Source organism: Ziziphus jujuba, chromosome 2 (genome assembly GCF_031755915.1).
Source record: "Ziziphus jujuba cultivar Dongzao chromosome 2, ASM3175591v1".
Taxonomy (NCBI): domain Eukaryota; kingdom Viridiplantae; phylum Streptophyta; class Magnoliopsida; order Rosales; family Rhamnaceae; genus Ziziphus; species Ziziphus jujuba.
The window spans coordinates 14,125,753-14,144,853 of record NC_083380.1 but is presented as its reverse complement, the minus strand read 5'-3'; the positions used below and the strand labels follow the sequence as shown (position 1 = coordinate 14,144,853).

General features: G+C 31.7%; 1 protein-coding gene and 1 pseudogene across 1 annotated transcript; one reads left to right on the top strand and one right to left on the bottom strand.

Moving 5' to 3' along the window:
• Window positions 1-407: 407 nt before the first annotated feature.
• On the bottom strand, window positions 408-2,015 carry LOC107418679 (loganic acid O-methyltransferase-like; annotated as a pseudogene).
• Window positions 2,016-9,607: 7,592 nt separating this feature from the next.
• Window positions 9,608-17,970, top strand: LOC125422616 (protein FAR1-RELATED SEQUENCE 5-like). Its single transcript, XM_060814981.1, has 5 exons — window positions 9,608-10,061; window positions 10,309-10,396; window positions 10,450-10,536; window positions 10,588-10,651; window positions 17,824-17,970. Exons 1-5 carry the CDS (start codon window positions 9,608-9,610, stop codon window positions 17,968-17,970), a joined length of 840 nt encoding a protein of 279 aa, XP_060670964.1.
• Window positions 17,971-19,101: the final 1,131 nt, after the last annotated feature.

Sequence of the window (19,101 nt, the reverse complement as noted above, 5' to 3'; positions counted from 1 at the left end):
TTTCTGCAATTGCCTAATTAGCAAGTTGTTTGGCAACATTTATAGCTTTTCTCTGCACAAAGCAGAAAATAAAAAATCTGTACTTTCTTACAAAATAAATTAGTCAACTTTCTTTTTGGTAAATTTTTTAGTTTCATAATTTTATTTGCTCTGTTTTTGGCACTAACATATATTGCTTTCTTGAGACCCTCTTGTAAAGACTAATTTTGTTACTCTGATAGCTTAAGTTGGTAGCTATAAGAAGATCTAACAATACCCACCACACCAGGGTCACATAATTATCTGGATTAATATATCTGAATTTTATTCTACAGTTTATCAATTAATGAAAAAGGTGAGCAGATTACATAGTACCGTTTTGTTGATCACTTATAAAAAACTGCATAAACACAGGGCACATATCTATAGAAGCACAAGCAAGTTGTTAGGTAGCTAGTTTGCTGCATTGCATTTAAGAACGACAAGAAATGTAAGTGCTTTCGCTGGCTTAAAAATGGAGGGATTCTCTTCAATTTTCTTCCTAAAAGAGTCAAACAGAACATCTAAGATTTCTTCACCGAAATGCTGCTTGAACATCCCCTCCATGCCAGATCTTATGTAAGATGTATATTCTTCAGCATTAGTTACAAAATTAGACAGATCATTCGATTCGACACGAAGTATGTCTTCGATCCTCTCTATACTAAAATATCCATTTCTTTCAACAGATGCTTCCAGTTCTTGGGGAGACAGGTAGTACATTGGTATATTAAAGTTGTCCACTTTCTCCTCACTAACTATTCCCTGCACATATATACAAAAAAATGTGTAGCATTTCAATTAATGTGTGTTCTGCAATTTAATTATAATAACCTCAAAAACCAATATTCCTTACCTTCTTTGCCAATTCCATAAGGCAAGTTCCTAAAAGGTCTATAACCATATTTATACGACCTAAGGAATGATGGGTATCATTGGAAATACCGCTCATAACAAGTGTCATCAAACCTCCATGCACAATCTCTTGTGCCCTGGCTTGCAGAAAAAGCTCCATATCTTTATCAAATTGAGCTTTATAAGCCCCGAACTACTTCGTCTCCCGAATTTGAGTAATGAATCCGGCCTTTATTCCAAGCAGGAGAGTTTTTGTTCAACACCTCTTTTGGTGCTCGAGAAAGCCAGTGGAGGGCAATAGCAGAATGGACAAAATGAAGAGATGCCTTGGGAAACAACCGACCGTGGAAAGAGCCCGGAACGCCTGCTGCATAATATGGCACGTCCTGAGGGAGAGATGCGAATAGCAGGTTGAAATCATTCAAGGTATGATCGCTAAAGAAAACTTGAAACTCGGGGATTTTCGAATTCAGAAGCACTTGGCATTGCTTGTACTTGGACTCCAGTGCTTCAACTATATTTTGCACCGCAAAGAATGTATTAGGTCCAACAGAGCAACCCAAATCTGCTATGCAGAGAGTTTTAGAAGAAAGTAAAATTTCTTTGTCAAACTTTTCTGCAATTGCCTTCTTTATCAGTTGCTTAGAGGCATTGGTCTCTTCTCTCTGCAGAAACAAAGTTCCAACCAAATACATTGGACAATTAAATAGCTGCTTATTATTTCATAATATTGAATAATTAACTGTTAAGTATACAATTAATACAATATGGTATTTCCGTGGCTTTTTAAAAGTATCAAATATAGTTTTGCTTTAGAAAGAAAAGCTCTGGAAGGACACTAGCAAAAATAAATAAACAAATAAATAGTAAAATGTAGTGATGAACTTTTAGTTGCGAACGAAAAATTGACATTAAATATACACACATTTTGTTACAAACAAATTAATGAGACTAATATATGGTAAAAGGAAACCTGGCGTATGGAGTTCTTCGCATAGTTGTAGGGGCCATCTCCACCTTTCATTGGATATGCTTCATTCACTCCATTCCTGCTTCCCTCTACAACATTCTCTCCCATCTCTGCTCTCTGTTTTTTTTCTTTACTTTTTTTTTTTTTTTTTTTTGTGTGTGTGTGTTTTTTGGTGTCCTTCCCCTCTCTCTTTTAAGTTGTGAATATGTATTCACGCACAATTTGGCAATTTATAATCAATGCACATGTATTTTAGCAAAAACAAAAAATAAAAAAAAATCAATGCATATGTATTGCAAAATGAATAAATAAATAAATCATGGATGCTTAAGATGACGAATCAGTGCACATGTATTGCAGAATGAGTAAATAAATAAATCACGGATGCTCATGTTGACGAAAGGATTGAAGCAAAATTTTTAATTATCAACCAAATGTATTATTGTAATTTATATGTAGTGGACCAGAGTACATCTTTTTAATCATAGAATATGAGTCCTTTTTTTTTTTTTTTTTTTTTTTTGGTTTGATAGCTAGTGTGGGCCATTTATGTATAAATATTCAACTAAAATAAAAACAATAAAAAACAAACACTATATATTAATATTCAACTAAAATCAAATATATATATTTATATTTATACATTAATACTAACTAAATGCTTAAAAAAAATAGCTACAAGATTAATATATATATATATATATATATTAAAGATATCCTATATAACAAGCCATATCATCCATATTAACTGCCATATAATAAATAAATAAAATTACCAATCAATTTAAAATTATTCAATTAACCCTTTATAATAATTAGTGGTATGTGTTATACAAAACAAATTTTACTTTTCAATTAGGATTTATTTAAAAACAATCAAAACATATTTTAAGTGTTTTGGTCACATAAGGTGTTTTTATCACAAAGTCCTTAATTTGTCCCTATTATATTGCAAGTGTATGTTCTAATTAAAAGAAAAAAGAAAGGGAAAAGAATAAGGACTTTGAAAGTTCGAAGAATTGCATTCTTTTTTTCGATTTATATAGAAGTCCTATCAACATGGTTCCGTCCATTGTCCGGCTTAATGGTTATGTAAGGCCGTACATTTGCATTATATTACACATATTTACATACAAGGGGAAAAACCAGTTTTTAAACTTTTCGAAATATATAACATTTTTATCTTATTGTCAAAAATGACCACTTAAACCAATTTATACAAATTTATAGCCCCTATTCATATTTTCAACGGTGTGCATTTTGGAATTTTTTGCTTTTAAAATGTATTTAAAAGGTTAACCCAAAGAGGAAAAATGGTATTTAATTTGGACAATTTTCAAAAAGTTATGGGGAAGATGAAAAATCAGTCAAATTGACGTTTGACCTTCATAGTGGAGTGTTTTTTTTTTTTTTTTTTTTTTTCCTTCTTTTGGGTTAAGATTATATAAATTGAGCATATTAAATCTGCAACTTTTAAAATGTAAACATAACAGATGTACCACTAGACCAATTTGAATCATGACCATCTATATAGGAGGTTAGTATACACTTTATTTTTATTAATATTTTCTATGCTTTGTTGATGAAATATTTAGTGTTGAAAAAAAAAAAATGCTAGTATTAATAACTAAAAAAATGTTTTTTTTTCTTTTTTTGTTTTTTTGGGTAGACAAAAAGTACTATACAAAATGACAAAAGGTTCCAGATTATGCAGTGTGGGAAGAGTGAAAATGACATAAAGCTGGCCTGACAGAGAAAACCAGGCAGAAAGATAACGTGTTTTTCCAGTTCTTGTCTCCAAAGTCGGTGATTTAGTAAAAACTAGACATGGCCAACGTGCAAGATATAGACACGTGCTGCTATCCAATAATGAATTACTTTTTCGGGGCAAGCGAGACATTCATATTAAATTTTTATATTTTTTATATTAAAATTTTAAAAATAATTTTTTTAATAATAATTATTTAAATTATTATATAATATGTAGATTTTTACGAATGAATGTTTATTAATTTGATAAATAATATTTTTTTTAATTGTGTTGGGGCTGTAATTTTTGTGACCACCATTATTCCATTCATATTGAAATGACAAATAAATATAATTAACTATATATGTTATTTTTAAAAATAAACTACATAAATTTTTTTTTGAATTATTTGACATATCCAAACAATCTTATGATATTAAAATATATATATATATATATATTCAAACCATTAAAAACTTACAAGTCAAACAAAATTATGGATCAAGACAATATTAGAGTGCCTATAAAAATTTAAAATTTAAAATTATTTAAATGCGCGTGAAACATTTTATTTATTTTGAAGAAAATGTTATTTTTAGTATTTTATGATTAGAAGAAACATTATTTTTAATATTTTTGAAAAAATATTATTGTTAATATCTAGGTGGTAAAAATAGTTTGAATTAAATTATTCAGAAAATGGTATAATGACTGTGTCAAAAGGGCATTTTTATCCTTTTAAAATAATTTTTATCATTTTATTGGTTTGAAGGGTGCAATATGTTATGCATAAATTTTTTTTTTCCTTTTTATTGCAAGAATATAATTAAGAGTGTACTTGTACTTTAATAGTTTGAAAAGATTATTTGTAAGTGTCAAATAATCCAAAGAGGTTTTATATAATTTACTCAATTTTTTATATTGTATGCCATATGGCAATTAAAAGTTACATATGAAATCCCAAAACAATATTGAATTTGCATTTTGGTCGTTCCTACCAATGAACGGATATTTGGATTAGAAAATAGATAAAGGATTAAAAATTTATTTAATATTCAGGATTGAATTATATTAATATAAATAGTATTATATTGGATTGTATTGGAATATATTATACTATATTTATGCTGTGTTTGGTATTATATTGTATTATTTTTTATTATTTATTATTTTTTAAATTATTACCATTAAAAAAATAAATATTACAAAAATATCTTATATTTTTCTTTCCATTTTATTTCCATTTTAGAAAAAATAAAATAAAATATTGAAAAAATAAAAAAATTACTAAATTGGAACCGATTAGCTTTAAGACTTATACATATATATATATATACACACACATAATAGGCTTAAATATCCTGATTCAAATTAAGTTTTTAATATGAAGATGACCATAAATTTTTTTTCCAGCTTTTAAATTGCATCTTCTTTAGTTTTTGAATTGAGATCTAAAATGAGATTAAAAATTACATCATTTTCGGTACTTAGAACATAATGTGCTTTCTAGAATGATGGACATCCACGGATTGCATTGGATAATTTCCTTTCCTTCTTATAGTTGCAGAAATATTTCCTCTGTAATATTACTTAGTTTTGATACTTGGTTTATTATAATGTATTTTTATGTTAAATATTCTGCAATCAAAATGAAATTCTAGTCTATAATGTATATTTACATTTCAAGGAAAAAAAAAAAATGGCATCTAGAAGATGGAATGCATTTGAAAGAAAATAAATAAATAAATAAGGATTACGATGGGCTGGTCAAATCCTAACAAGGGCAGAAACCGAATGGGATCCAAGATTAGGGATGTCAATTTGCCCCGCCCATCCCAAAAACCGCGGTGCACCGCCCCTAACGGGGCGGTTTTTCCCCAAAAATTTAGGGATGCGGGACGGGCTCGGGGCAAATGCCTAAAAACTGAGTCGGGGATGGGCCGGGGACGGGGAATAATAACCCCGCCCCGAACCCGCCCCGATATATATATATATATATTTATTTATTATTTTTTTTATAAAATTTTATTTATGTAAAATTATTTTCTTCTTTTTTTTTATTTATTTTCCTAAATATGTATTTTATTATAATTGTAAATTTGTTCCTTGATGTATTTTATTATATTTTTATTGCATTGTAGTCATTTTCTTTATATTTTAATCATAAAATAATTTTTTATATAAATTTTTAAAAAAAATATCAATTAAAAAACAAAATGGGGAAAACCGTCCTGCCCCGTCCCCGCCCCGCAAAATCCCCGATCCCGCCCCGCACCTAAAGAAATGGGGAAAATCGCGGGGATGGGATGTAAAATTCCCCACGGGGACGGGGACGGGATTTTAAAAACCAGCCCCGCCCCACCCCGTTGACATCCCTATCCAAGATTTTTGTGCAGTTGTCACTGTTGAAGCTTTGCAAGATCAAATTGTCAATCACCAGCTCATCTTTGGGTGATCCAAATTGTCAATCATCAGCTCATCTTTCCTCTAAGTTTCCCTTCCCTATGCAAACTAGTTCCTCTGAACCCAAACCCATTGAAAGGAAACTCAATTTTCAAAGAGCTTCAGAATTACCTGGTTTACCACCAGAACCAGCTACAGAGAGCGAGACGACTCTGGATTGGGAGTCGCAGGAAACTCCAAACCATGAACAGTGGTGATCTTGTTGGAGTATCCAGAAGGGTCCAAAAAGGAGGCTTTGAGCTCTAGCAAAACCAGTCTCTCCGATACAAACACGGCATTCACACAAACACAGCACGAGAAAAAGGTGATGAAGAAGAAAACCACAGTTTTACCCAGAAGCTCATGGCATTTCATCTTTCATCTCACAGAGAGAGAGAGAGAGAGAGAGAGAGAGAGAGAGAGAGAGAGAGATCTCAGTGAGGAGGGTCGGTGCTGGGCTGAATTAGCTAATACAGGCAAAAAGAAGTGTATTAGATAATACACATCACCTGCATAGAAAAACACTGAAGGGTATTATGTAATACAATACCTTTCTCTCTTCACATGTCAAACATAGTATTACACAGTACAATCTATCCCAATACTTCCTGATACCTTGTACCAAATACATCATAAAGGTGCAAAAGAAGCCAAATTTCTGGAACATAAATGCTCAAAAAAAAAAAAAATAAATAAGGCTAAATGTGCGAAACATATTAAATATAGTGGACCATTAGTGCAAGAAAATGAACTCGTTTATTGCCATACGACATATGAATAAATCACTAATGACCATAAATAACAACGTTCTTTAAAGAAAATCTTTAAAAATCAACAGCTTGAGATTTGGTGAATAAAAGATTAATAATTAAGCAGTTTTTTTTTACTAGACATTTAAATTCTTATTTTGTAACTTTTAGCAATCTTGAAATAAAACTTACCAAATACTAATTAGATTGTAAAAAAAATTGATTTTTACTTCCACATAACTTTTTTTTTAACTATATCATAACCTATTTAGCAACCCTGAACGAAGCTTAAATATTACTATATCATGTCTTTCAATAAATATTTTGACAACTCTAATATAATTGATTTATATATATATATATATATATATATAGAAATTAATAATCTGTAGTGAACAATATTGTCAACACAAGGTAGAAATGTGTAGAAATATTCAATACTTAGGGTGCCACCTTAACCAATGATTTAATACTAAAATCCTAGTTGAGCAAATAACAACTTTGCCACATCACTAGATATTTAACATAAAATGGAGATTATGCTCTCTTTCTATATATATATATATATAGAGAGAGAGAGAGAGAGAGAGAGAGTTTTGCTATAGAAGACTGCATATTATTATTATGAGTTTCAAAAGCTTATTGTGAGCTTCATTTGTCCTTTGATCACAAAAGAAAAAAAATAAAATTTCTTTAATTAATATTTTTAATTTGTATTTCTCCTTCTTTGCTTTAGTAGTCTTGTTAATCTTTCATTAAACATGAAAACAACTTTCAATATTAAAAAATTTCATATTTGTCTTTATGGATTAATTGGTATATATTTTTTATATTGAATGTTGATTTTCACGTGATGAAAGATAAATAAGAATATTATAGCAAAATAAATTAAATGCAAATGAGAAATGAAAAAGAAATCATGTCAATACAAGAAATTCAAACGATAGTGACAAACTATTGCCACTAAGAGCATATTTGTGACAGAAAGAAAATTGTATCATTAAAATTTGTGAGAAACAATATTATTTTGTCACTCAAAGCCATAAATTTGTAAGTAAATACTTTTTGTAATGCTGTGCTGTGACAAACTAGCTACAAACATATTCCATCACCAAAAACCTTCATAGTTACTAAAATTTTTCATATTTGTAGCATTTTGAGTTTTCATATTTGAAGCAATGTCATTGTAGCTTCACTACAAAAATGTATTAGTTACAAACTTGATTGCTTTCAGTGAAAAGGTTGTTTTATTGGTTATGGCCTTTATAAAACATGTTTGTCACAAATACATACCTTCGGTGACAATTGCTAACCAATTTGCCATTAATGATAAATTTGTTTTTGTGTGTTTTTTAAGGTTCAATGACAAATGAAGCTCATAACTAGAAGCCTTTATAGAAAAGCTCAACTTATATACATATAGACAACTAGGCAAAATGTCCTTTGTCTGATTCACCCAAGGCCCATGCCATAAAATTAGTGAAATCACCTGATTATTAGTAATCCGCCATTAGCTTTCACCATATAGATGACTAAAAGCTTTTACAGAGAGAAAGAAAGAGAGCCTTCATGTGGTAAGAATGAAATCAAGAAAGAATTTGCTCTATAGATTTTAAATAGCTTTATATGTATATATATAGGGTCCTTCTATGGTTAGGATCGATCGGACGAAAAAAGTGCGGTATAAAAACGTGGAAAATTACTCAGTCATTGGATTACAATGAGTCTCGCGAATGGCTCAGATTACTTTTTGTCACACATGAGAAATAATTGCGGGAAATTTTACATTCCTTTAACATTCTCGCTATTCATTTCCTGCCTTGTGCGCACCATATTTTCATACAGATCTGGGCGATTAAAATTTCCCACCCATCATCATAAATTTTTCACCAAATGGTGTAGCCGGGAGGCCTGACTTGACCATTTCAAAAATCCGTTGACCATTTCAAAAAACCCAAATCCTTCCGAATCGGCCACCGTTCTGAACGCTGCACGGTAGCTGGTGGTACCATACGCGGGGTTAAAGGTTAGTATTTCGTTTCCTATATCGTAATCATTACGTATAATCCGTTAGATTTAAAGATAAAATTTTTAAATTCTGACAATGTGTATTAATTAATTTCTTTTTGTTTCTGGTTTAGGGGGAAAAAAACAAAAAAAAAAAAGGGAAAGAAACATGGACAGAGGAGAAGAGGAAGCCCCAATTGCGGGAAGCCAAGGTTTCACCCATTTTATACATGTTCATCTATTAATTAATTTTGATTGCTTCCATCCTTTTCCGACAATCTTCAATATTGTAAAATCTATGCTTCCATCCCTTTCCTGTGGCATTAATGATTAATAGCATGTTATATAAATTATAAGTAGTCTGTCAGTGTAATTTGGATGTGGATTGAAATGTACTATATGGAAATTAATAATGATCATATGTTGATTTTATTATCTCAGATGGCAACATGAATGATTTGTAGTATGAAGTAAATAATCATAATGCCGGCAATGTAGAAATATTCCTACTGTCATGCTCTAATGACGTTGATGATGTTTACATTCCCCAAGTGTCGGAAAACTTAAACCAACTGTTGGACAAGAGTTTATATCGATAGATGAGGCATTTGAGTTTTACATTAAGTATTCAAAAGAGGCAGGATTTAGTGTTCGTAGTAATTCCAGTAAGAGACGTAAAGGTACCAATAAATTTATAAGCAAAGAATTCATTTGTTATAAAGAAGGAGAATCTTCTAAAAAGGGCGGTGAGAAAAAAAATGTTGGAGGATAACAAGAGATAATTGTGAGGCAAAACGAGCCGTGGTTATGTCCAAAATGGGAAAATATGTCATTAGTGTATTTGTTGAAGAGCACAATCATCCATTATCAAGCTCTAAAAAAGTACATTTATTGAGGTCACATCGTAATGTGTCTGAAGCCAAAAAATCACTAACACAGCAGTTTTCAGTAGTAAACATGCTAACTCACCAACAAATAAGTATTCTTGAATTTGAAGCTGGGGGTATAGAGAATATTGGGTGTACGAAGAAGGATATTTATAACTACGAAGCTAAGTTGTGTAATGAAATGCGGGGACGAGATGCGGAACTATTGAAGGAATATTTCCTAACAGAGCAAGAAAGGGATCCATCATTTATGTTTGAAATAGATACAGATGATGAATGTAAATTGAAGCATTGTTTTTGGTCTGATTCGGTTTGTAGAAGAGCTTATGGATGTTTTGGTGATGTAGTGGTAGTTGATACAACTTACAACACTAATCAGTATGGTATGATATTTACACCTTTGGTTGGGGTTAACAATCATGGTCAAACAGTGATATTTGCATGTGCATTCTTAAGCGATGAGCTATGAAAGAAGAGCATGCATGCAAACACCCCAAAGATGATTATCACCGATCAAGATTCTACAATGACAAAGGCTGTAGCTTAGAGCCTACTGAATATATTCTATAGGTATTGTAGTTGGCACATACTTGAGAAGTTTTCTATATATTTAAATGCAATCACTTACAGGGATTTTTACGAGGATTTCAAACACTGCATTTGGGAATCAGAACGTCTGGAAGAGTTTGAAAGAAAATGGGCTTCTATCATCGAAAAGGTGGACCTACATGACAATGAATGGTTAAAGTGAATATTTGAACTATGTTCAAGATGGGTGGCGGCATATGTTAATCATGTATTCTCAACTGGAATGTTAAGTAGCCAACGTGCAGAAAGCTCTCATGCATTTTTCAAGAGGTACATTTCAAAGAAAATTTTATTGATGGATTTTATACTTCAATTTAATAGGGCACTTACACATCAACGTTATAAAGACTTAAGTGCTGATTATGTCGATATTAATGAGAAGCCTGTTAATTGCCATTGGAAATTGAGAAGCAAATGGCTGACATATACACACGCAAGATTTTTTATAAGTTTCAAGATGAGTTGTGCCATAGCTTAGTAACAGTGCCACAAATTGTTAGTGAAAATGATACACATGTAATGTATACGGTCCAGAGTTATCCAAATGAAGGTGTTCCAAAGTTTCGAAAAATTGCTTATGATAAAGTTTTGGACTATGCATCGTATAGCTGTAAAAAGTTTAAGAGTGAAGGGATTCCATGTAGACATATTTTGGCATTTTTATGACTCTTTGGTGATACTCCTCTGCCTAATCAATAAATAATGAAAAGGTGGACTAGAGTTGCAAAATGTCAAATAATATACGACAAGGAAGGTTTAGAGATAACTGGAAAAAGGTGGATCAATGTTAATGTGGAGAAGTAAACTGTTCAAACTTTTCTCAGAACTCGTTGATAACATCATGTTAAATGAAGAGGCAGCTGTAATTGTGATTGATGCTCTGCAAGGTTTGGTTGATTAGTTTAAACCCGTAGGTGGTAGCACAAAGAGTGGAGACATTTCTAAAAAAGGTAGTAATGTTAATGACACAACTCTGAAATACCCATCTCAAGTGAGGGCAAAGGGATATGGAAGAAGATTAAAAGGGGTGAAAGAGAAGGCAACAAATGCTGCTAAATATAGAGGTCGACATTGCAATGGATGTGGAAAAATTGACCAAGCGCATGACAAAAGAAACTATCCAATCCTTAACAATCGCTAAGACAAAAAAAACTGTATTATTAATTGGTTTTATGCAATTGGAACAATCACATCATGTACAAACTATTATGGTTTCTATGTAGGTCCTCACAACAAGAGAATATATGTCAACAAGAATCAGAATTTGAATATGACGCTGACCAATTTTAATTGTACAGGTATAAAATAGATATAAAATGCTGACCTGTTAAATATCTTGTCCCTAATGCCTATTTGAAAGTAGTCCTTATAGTTTTCCACGTTTTGTTATGCAGGGCCGCATTAGCAGCTTAAAGGGATGACCCTTTGCGTGTGGACTACCAGGCCTGCAAAACTGACGCAGCAATAATTGTTTTCTTAGTTTGGTACCATCGTCTTAGCCTTCAAATACAAAGTATTATAACATTTCTTGGGATATCGAAAAGGACTACGCCAACGCTACTGACTTGTAAATGCGTCGGCTTTGTACCCCAAATATAATTTAAACAAAATAATTACATTCAAATTTTTTTTATTTCTTCTTTCCTCTCAACATTGTAATTTCATTTGATGCTTGTAAGTTTTTGTGCCGGTTTTGGACAAAATATTTATTGCGGAATTTAACCAAACTTTGCAAAATCCTGTAAAAAATAAAGCAAGAACACAAAGAAATATTATTTTTGTTAAGGGACCAACGCCGACGATACGTTAACTATTCATCGTTGTCTTATCAGTACTCGCCGACGCTACTTTAAAGACCACTCATTGGCTTAAGGACAAAAATATAGTATAATAATTTGACTGTATTGCCTTAGTAATTTCGTTCGATACATTTAAATTTCTTGATTGATTTTGGTCAAAATAAGTACACATAAATTTAATCAAAACTTTAAATCTCATTTAAAAAATTGGAAAATTATAAAATAATTCAAAATGGTTTAATGTGGAACAACGCCAACGTGAAAGTAACCTTGACTGTCGGTTTATCGAAACACGACGCTATAATAACAAGTACACGTCGTTTTAGTTCCATATATAATGACATATGGCTGTTTTCACTTATTTCACCTCACCATTGTAATTTCGTTTGATGGTGGTAAGTTTTTGCACCGATTTTGGACAAAATAGTTACTAGGAATTGAAATAAACTTTGCAAAATCATGTAACGAATAAAGCTAGAAAAAAAAGATATGTAATGTTGACATATCATCATCGTTTTATACAGAAACGCCGACGCTACATCAATGACCATTCGTCGGTGTACGTCCACAAAATTAGGATAATTTATTGACTGTATTACCTTCATAATTTTGTTAGATTCTTGTAAGTTTTTGCACCGATTTTGGCCAAAGTAATTACTGAGGACTTAAAAAAAACTTTGCAAATCATGTAAAGAATCAAACTAGAACAAAATGATGTTGCCAACAGGCATCTATTATTGAATTCACCTGACCAGATAGTACCCAGTTTGGGAACATCCAGCGCCAAAGACACCATCGTCATCTTATTAAGAAACGCCGACACTATGTGAATGACCATTCGTCGGCTTATGTCCACAAAATTAGGATAATTTATTGATCGTATTGCCTTCGTAATTTGGTTTGATTCCTGTAATTTGTTGCACCGATTTTGGTCAATATAATTACTGAGGAATTCAAAAAGACTTAGCAAATCATGTAAAGAAATAGGCTAGAACACAAAGATGAGTTACATTTATTAGGGTACCAACGCCGACGTTACATTGAAAGACCATCGTCGTCTTATGAAGCAACACCGATGCTACATTAATGACCATTCGTCGGCTTACATCCATAAAACTAGGATAACTGTATTGCCTTCGTAATTTCGTTTGATTCTTGTAAGTTTTTGCACTAATTTTGTCCAAAGTAGTTACTGAGGAATTAAAACAAACTTTGCAAATCATGTAAAGAATCAAGCTAGAAAAAAAAGATGTGTCACATTTATGAGGGTACCAACACCGACGCTACGTTGATACACCATTGTCGTCTTATTAAGAAATGCCGATGCTATTTCAATGACCATTCGTCGGCCTACATCCACAAAATTAGGATACTTTATTAACGGTATTGCCTTCGTAATTTGGTTTGATTCCTGTAAGTTGTTGCACTGATTTTGATCAAAATAATTACTAAGGAATTCAAACAGACTTTAAAATCATGTAAAGACATAGGCTAGAACAAAATGATGAGTTACATTTATTAGAGAACAAACGCTGACGCTACTTTGATACACCATCGCCGTGTTATGTAAAAACGCCGATGCTATAATAACAAGTACGTGTTGTTTTAGTTCCCTATATGACGTATGGTTGTTTTTGCTTATTTCCCCTCACCATTGTAATTTTGTTTTATGGTGGTAAGTTTTTACACTGATTTTGGATAAAATAGTTACTTAGGAATTGAAATAAACTTTGCAAAATCATGTAAAATATAAAGTTAGAAAAAAAAAAGATATGTAATGTTCATTAAGGGAAAAACGCCGATGCTACATTGAAAGACCATCGTTGTCTTATGAAGCAACGCCGACGCTACATCAATGACCATTTGTCGGCTTACGTCCACAAAACTAGGATAACCGTATTGCCTTCGTAATTTTGTTTGATTCTTGTAAGTTTTTGCACCGATTTTGGCCAAAGAAATTACTGAGGAATTAAAACAAACTTTGCAAATCATGTAAAGAATCAAGCTAGAACAAAAATATGTGTCACATTTATGAGTGTACCAATGCCGACGCTACGTTGATACACCATCGTCATCTGATTAAGAAACGCCGATACTATTTCAACAACCATTCATCAGCTTACATCCACGAAATTAGGACACTTAATTGACGGTATTGCCTTCGTAATTTGGTTTGATTCCTGTAAGTTGTTGCATTGATTTTGATCAAAATAATTACTGAGGAATTCAAACAGACCTTGCAAAGCATGTAAAGACATAGGCTAGAACAAAATGATGAGTTACATTTATTAGAGGACACAGACCAACGCTACTTTGATACACCGTCATTGTGTTATGTAGAAACGCCGACGCTATAATAACAAGTACGCATCATTCTAGTTCCCTATATGACGTATGGTTGTTTTTGCTTATGTCCCCTGACCATTGTAATTTTGTTTGATGGTGGTAAGTTTTTACACCGATTTTGGTCAAAATAGTTACTTAGGAATTGAAATAAACTTTGCAAAATCATGTAAAGAATAAAGCTAGAAAAAAAAGATATGTAATGTTCATTAGGGGACGAACGCCGATGCTAAGTTGGCATATCATCGTCGTCTTATATAGAAACACCGATGCTACATCAATGACCATTTGTTGGCTTACATCCACAAAAATAGGATAATTTATTGACCGTATTGCCTTCGTAATTTCGTTTGATTCTTGTAAGTTTTTGCACTAATTTTGGCCAAAGTAATTACTGAGGAATTAAAAACTTTGCAAATCATGTAAAGAATCAAGCTAGAACAAAAAGATGTGTTACGTTTATGAGGGTACCAACGCTGATGCTACTTTGATATACCATCATCGTCTTATGGAGAAACGTCGATGCTATACTAATAAGTACGCATCGTTTTAGTTCCCTATATGACGTATGGTTGTTTTCGCTTATTTCCCCTCACCATTGTAATTTCGTTTGATGGTGGTAAGGTTTTGCACAGATTATCAGTAAAAATAGTTACTATATTGCATTTGTCAGTTCCAATGATTGTGTAAAATTTTTTAAATAGTTTAGAAAGCTTTATTACAAAGTATTTGACATAACATATCCACAATTTGTAATACCATATTTATTTATTTTTTCAATGGTAATTAGAACATGCACCAAAGGCGACGTGGTGGACATGTAGTTGCGTCGACTTTGGTTATATATATTTTCATTTTGGGATTGAAGCTGATGAAGTGATTAAAAAAGTTGAGAATCCTCCTCTCGATGCATTGATTCATCATGATTCTTGGAACAGCTTTCACAACCAAGGATTTTCACAACCGAGGATTTTGAAATGGTTGAAGGGATTCTGGTGGGTAGAGGAGCGGATATGAAGCTAGAAATAGAGACAATGAAGGAAGATTTGTCTGTTATAGAAAGAAAGGGATTTTTAGATTAGATTTACTAGAAGATGGAGTTGAAAAGCGCGAATGCCTGTATTATTATTTGGTCCATGTTCATATGGGCAGTTTCTCTACTCTCTCATTTGCACTTTTCAACTCCATCTCCTATTGAACCTTATCTAAAATTCCCTTTCTTTATGTAATAGACAAATCTTCCTTCATTGTCTCTATTTCTTGCTTCATCTTTGCGCCTCTACCCACTAGAATCCTTTTGACCCTTTCGAAATCCTCGATCATGAAAGCTGTTCTGATATTCATGATGAGCTTGTTCTTCTCAGAACTGATGCGTCGAGAGGAGGATTCTCAACTTTCTTAATCATTCCATTTGTGTCAATTCCAAAATGAAAATATAACCAAAGCCAAAATAATAAAAATAAAAAAACAAAACAAAACAGCAGTAGGATTATTCTAAATGTAACAATGAACAATTCATATGAACTTTAATATAGGTTCTATCATTGTAAACAGTAGTTGACACAATGAAATAGCAGACACAGGAATAGAGAAGATTGTGGATCGAAAAACGCGCATAATAATAGTGCTGACCAGTGTTCTCGATTTGCTCAGAAACCCAATTTGGTCAGATACAATTTGATATGTTGCGTAAACATTTAGGGTTTTCTGACAAACATTTATTACTTAGATTTATTGATTTACATGAATATGTTTGGTTTATGGAATAAACGTAGGAATAGAATTTCTATTCCATATATTTTATTTTTTCTATATTTGGTAAGTTTTTGAATTTGGTAATAACTATTGCATAGGAATAGATAAGCCTCCATTTAAAGGAATAACAATTCCTTATTAAAACCTCAGAATCATTATTCTTATGTTTTAATTTGGATAAACTTTAAAATATCCTTATCATATTTAAATTTAAATTGATTATCATATACTAAAAATATATAAATAAATATAAACTTTAATTTTTAATAATTTTTTATCAAATTAGAATTTTTTGGAAAAAGAAAGTATTTATAAAGCTGAAATTTAATTTTAAGTTAATATTTTTACCAAACATATAAATAGGAATTATCAATCATTTTTCCATTTTCTATTCCTATGAATAACTATTCCTATTTTTAAAAGAATACGTTTTCTGTATACCAAAAGTAGCCTTATTCACTTTTCCAAAATTGGCAATAGTGAATCTCTTCGCTGAGTGTGACAATAGAAATTTGGATACCACACTACCAACGCTTCAATTCCTTGGTCGATTGATTCCAGTATTAGTTTTACCTTTAATTAGAGTAGTTGATATAGCAAGTGTAAATATTTTTGCTCAAAAAATATTGCCTACTTAACTATTCAAATGTAAATAATTAAAGAAACCCTGGGATGGAAAACGTGTCCATCCATATTAATGACGCTTACTATTCTTCGCCGATTGATCTCCCCAAAAGTTCAAAGAACTTGTCCCATCCATACGCACGCTATGTAAATATTGGCAAGTTTATGATCGTATGTGACCACTAATAGCAAATCCCACGCATTGGTGATCGAAATTGATATGTTGCTTAAAAATTTAGGTTTCTTTGTCGAAAATTAATTATATAGATTTTTTCAATGTTCCAATATTGGCAAGTTTAGACACGTGTACTTGGATTGGACATGATATTCATGTTCTGAGCAAATCTTTTCGCTGACTGTGATCATGAATTATTCAACTTCTATGAAAATATTCAAACATTCAAAAGTATAGCAAGCTAGACAAAGCCAATGCCATTGGCATGTTATAGCGTCTGTGTATGCCCATGTATTTTAATATTTTACTTTCCTTTTTATCCTTAATGATTTTAAAACCCACATGGTGTCAAATAACTTTTTCTAAAGATTGTAAATTAAATAATTACAAAATGATTTTAAACAAATGTTAAATAAATCATACAGGAAATATAACAATATTTTCAAACACAAAGTCCAAAAAATATATACCAAAGCCAACACCATTGGCATGTTATAGCATCGGCTTATGCCGGATTAATTTTTATTTTCCTTGTTATATTCAACGATTTTAAAACTAACGCTGTAGGGATTAGGTAGCATCGATATATATATTTTTTAATTTATTTATGTAAGGTTTTTTTTTGTTTTTTAAGAAAATTTCTTTCCTGCTTATTAGTCGGTATTTATTTATAAATTATTTTAAGTAATATTTTGTTTAGTTATTTATTAGGCTTGTTTTACACAACGTAGACAAAAACCTTAACAAAATTAGAACCCTATTTACAAAGATAACAAATGGGAATTACAACATGCACCTAAGCCGACTCTACATAATTTAGTAGCGTTTACTTTTGACTTATTTTCATTTTGGATTTGGCAGCATGAGGTGATTAAGAAAACTGAGAGTCTTCATCATCCAGGCATCGATTATAAGAAGAACAAGCTCAACATGATTATTGGAACAGCTTTTAGATCGGAAGATTTCGACATGGTCGAAGGGATTTCGGTGGGTAGAGATGAGGAGTAAGAGCGAAAAATAAAGACAATGAAGGAAGATTTGTCTGTTGAAGTAAGCAAGGGATTTTCAGAGAAGGTCAACATGCACATGGAGTTGCAAGGCACCAATGAGAGCAGACAAAACATCTCTGAAAATCCTTTTCTTCCTATAACATACAACTCTTGTTCATTGTCTGTATTTATCGCTTCAACTCCGTATCTCTATCCACCAGAATCCCTTCGACCCTGTCGAACACCTCGGTTCTAAAATCTGTTTTGATAATCAGGATGAGCTTGTACCTTTTCGAATCATTGCCTCGACGAGGAGGCTTCTCAACTTCCTTAAACACCTCATGGTGCCAATTCATTTTATTTTATTTTTTTATCCTTAATGATTTTAAAACCCACATGATGTCAAATAACTTTCTCTAAATATGGTAGATTAAAAAAATGTTAAATAAATCATACAGGAAATATAACAACATTTTCCAACACAAGTAGGGAAAAGAAAAAAAAAATACCAAAGCCAACGTCATTGGCATGTTATAGCGTCGGCTTAGACACATGTTTTCTAAATTTTATTTTCCTTTTTATCCTAAGTGATTTTAGAACCCACGTGATGTCAAATAAATTTTTCTAAATATTGTAGATTACCTTTAAAAAAATTGTAGACTAAACAAGTGTTAAATAAATCATACAGGAAATATAACAACATTTTCCAACACAAGTCGGAAAACAAATATACCAAAGCCAATGTTGTTGGCATGTTATAGCATCGGCTTAGACATATGTTTTCTAAATTTTATTTTCCTTTTTATCCTGAATGACTTTACAACGCACATGATGTCAAATTACTTTTTCTAAAGATTGTAGATTAAAAAAATATTAAATAAATCATACAGGAAATATAACAACATTTTCCAACACAAGTTGGGAAAAAAAAAAAGAAAAAACCAAGCCAATGTCGTTGGCATGTTATAGCATCAGCGTAGACACATATTTTCTAAATTTTATTTTCTTTTTATACTTAGTGATTTTAAAACCCACGTGATGTCAAATAAATTTTTCTAAATATTGTAGATTACCTTTAAAAATATTGACATAAAACAGAAATACAAAAAAATTGACCAATGCCAACGCTATTTACATGTATTATCATCGG

Excerpts from the sequence above, each read along its gene's own strand:
- LOC125422616 (XM_060814981.1), top strand. The coding sequence starts at position 9,608 with ATGGGAAAATATGTCATTAGTGTATTTGTTGAAGAGCACAATCATCCA. Across the intron at positions 10,397-10,449 it reads GGGCTTCTATCATCGAAAAG|ATGGGTGGCGGCATATGTTA; the intron begins GTGGACCTACAT and ends ACTATGTTCAAG. Across the intron at positions 10,537-10,587 it reads TCTCATGCATTTTTCAAGAG|GGCACTTACACATCAACGTT; the intron begins GTACATTTCAAA and ends TCAATTTAATAG.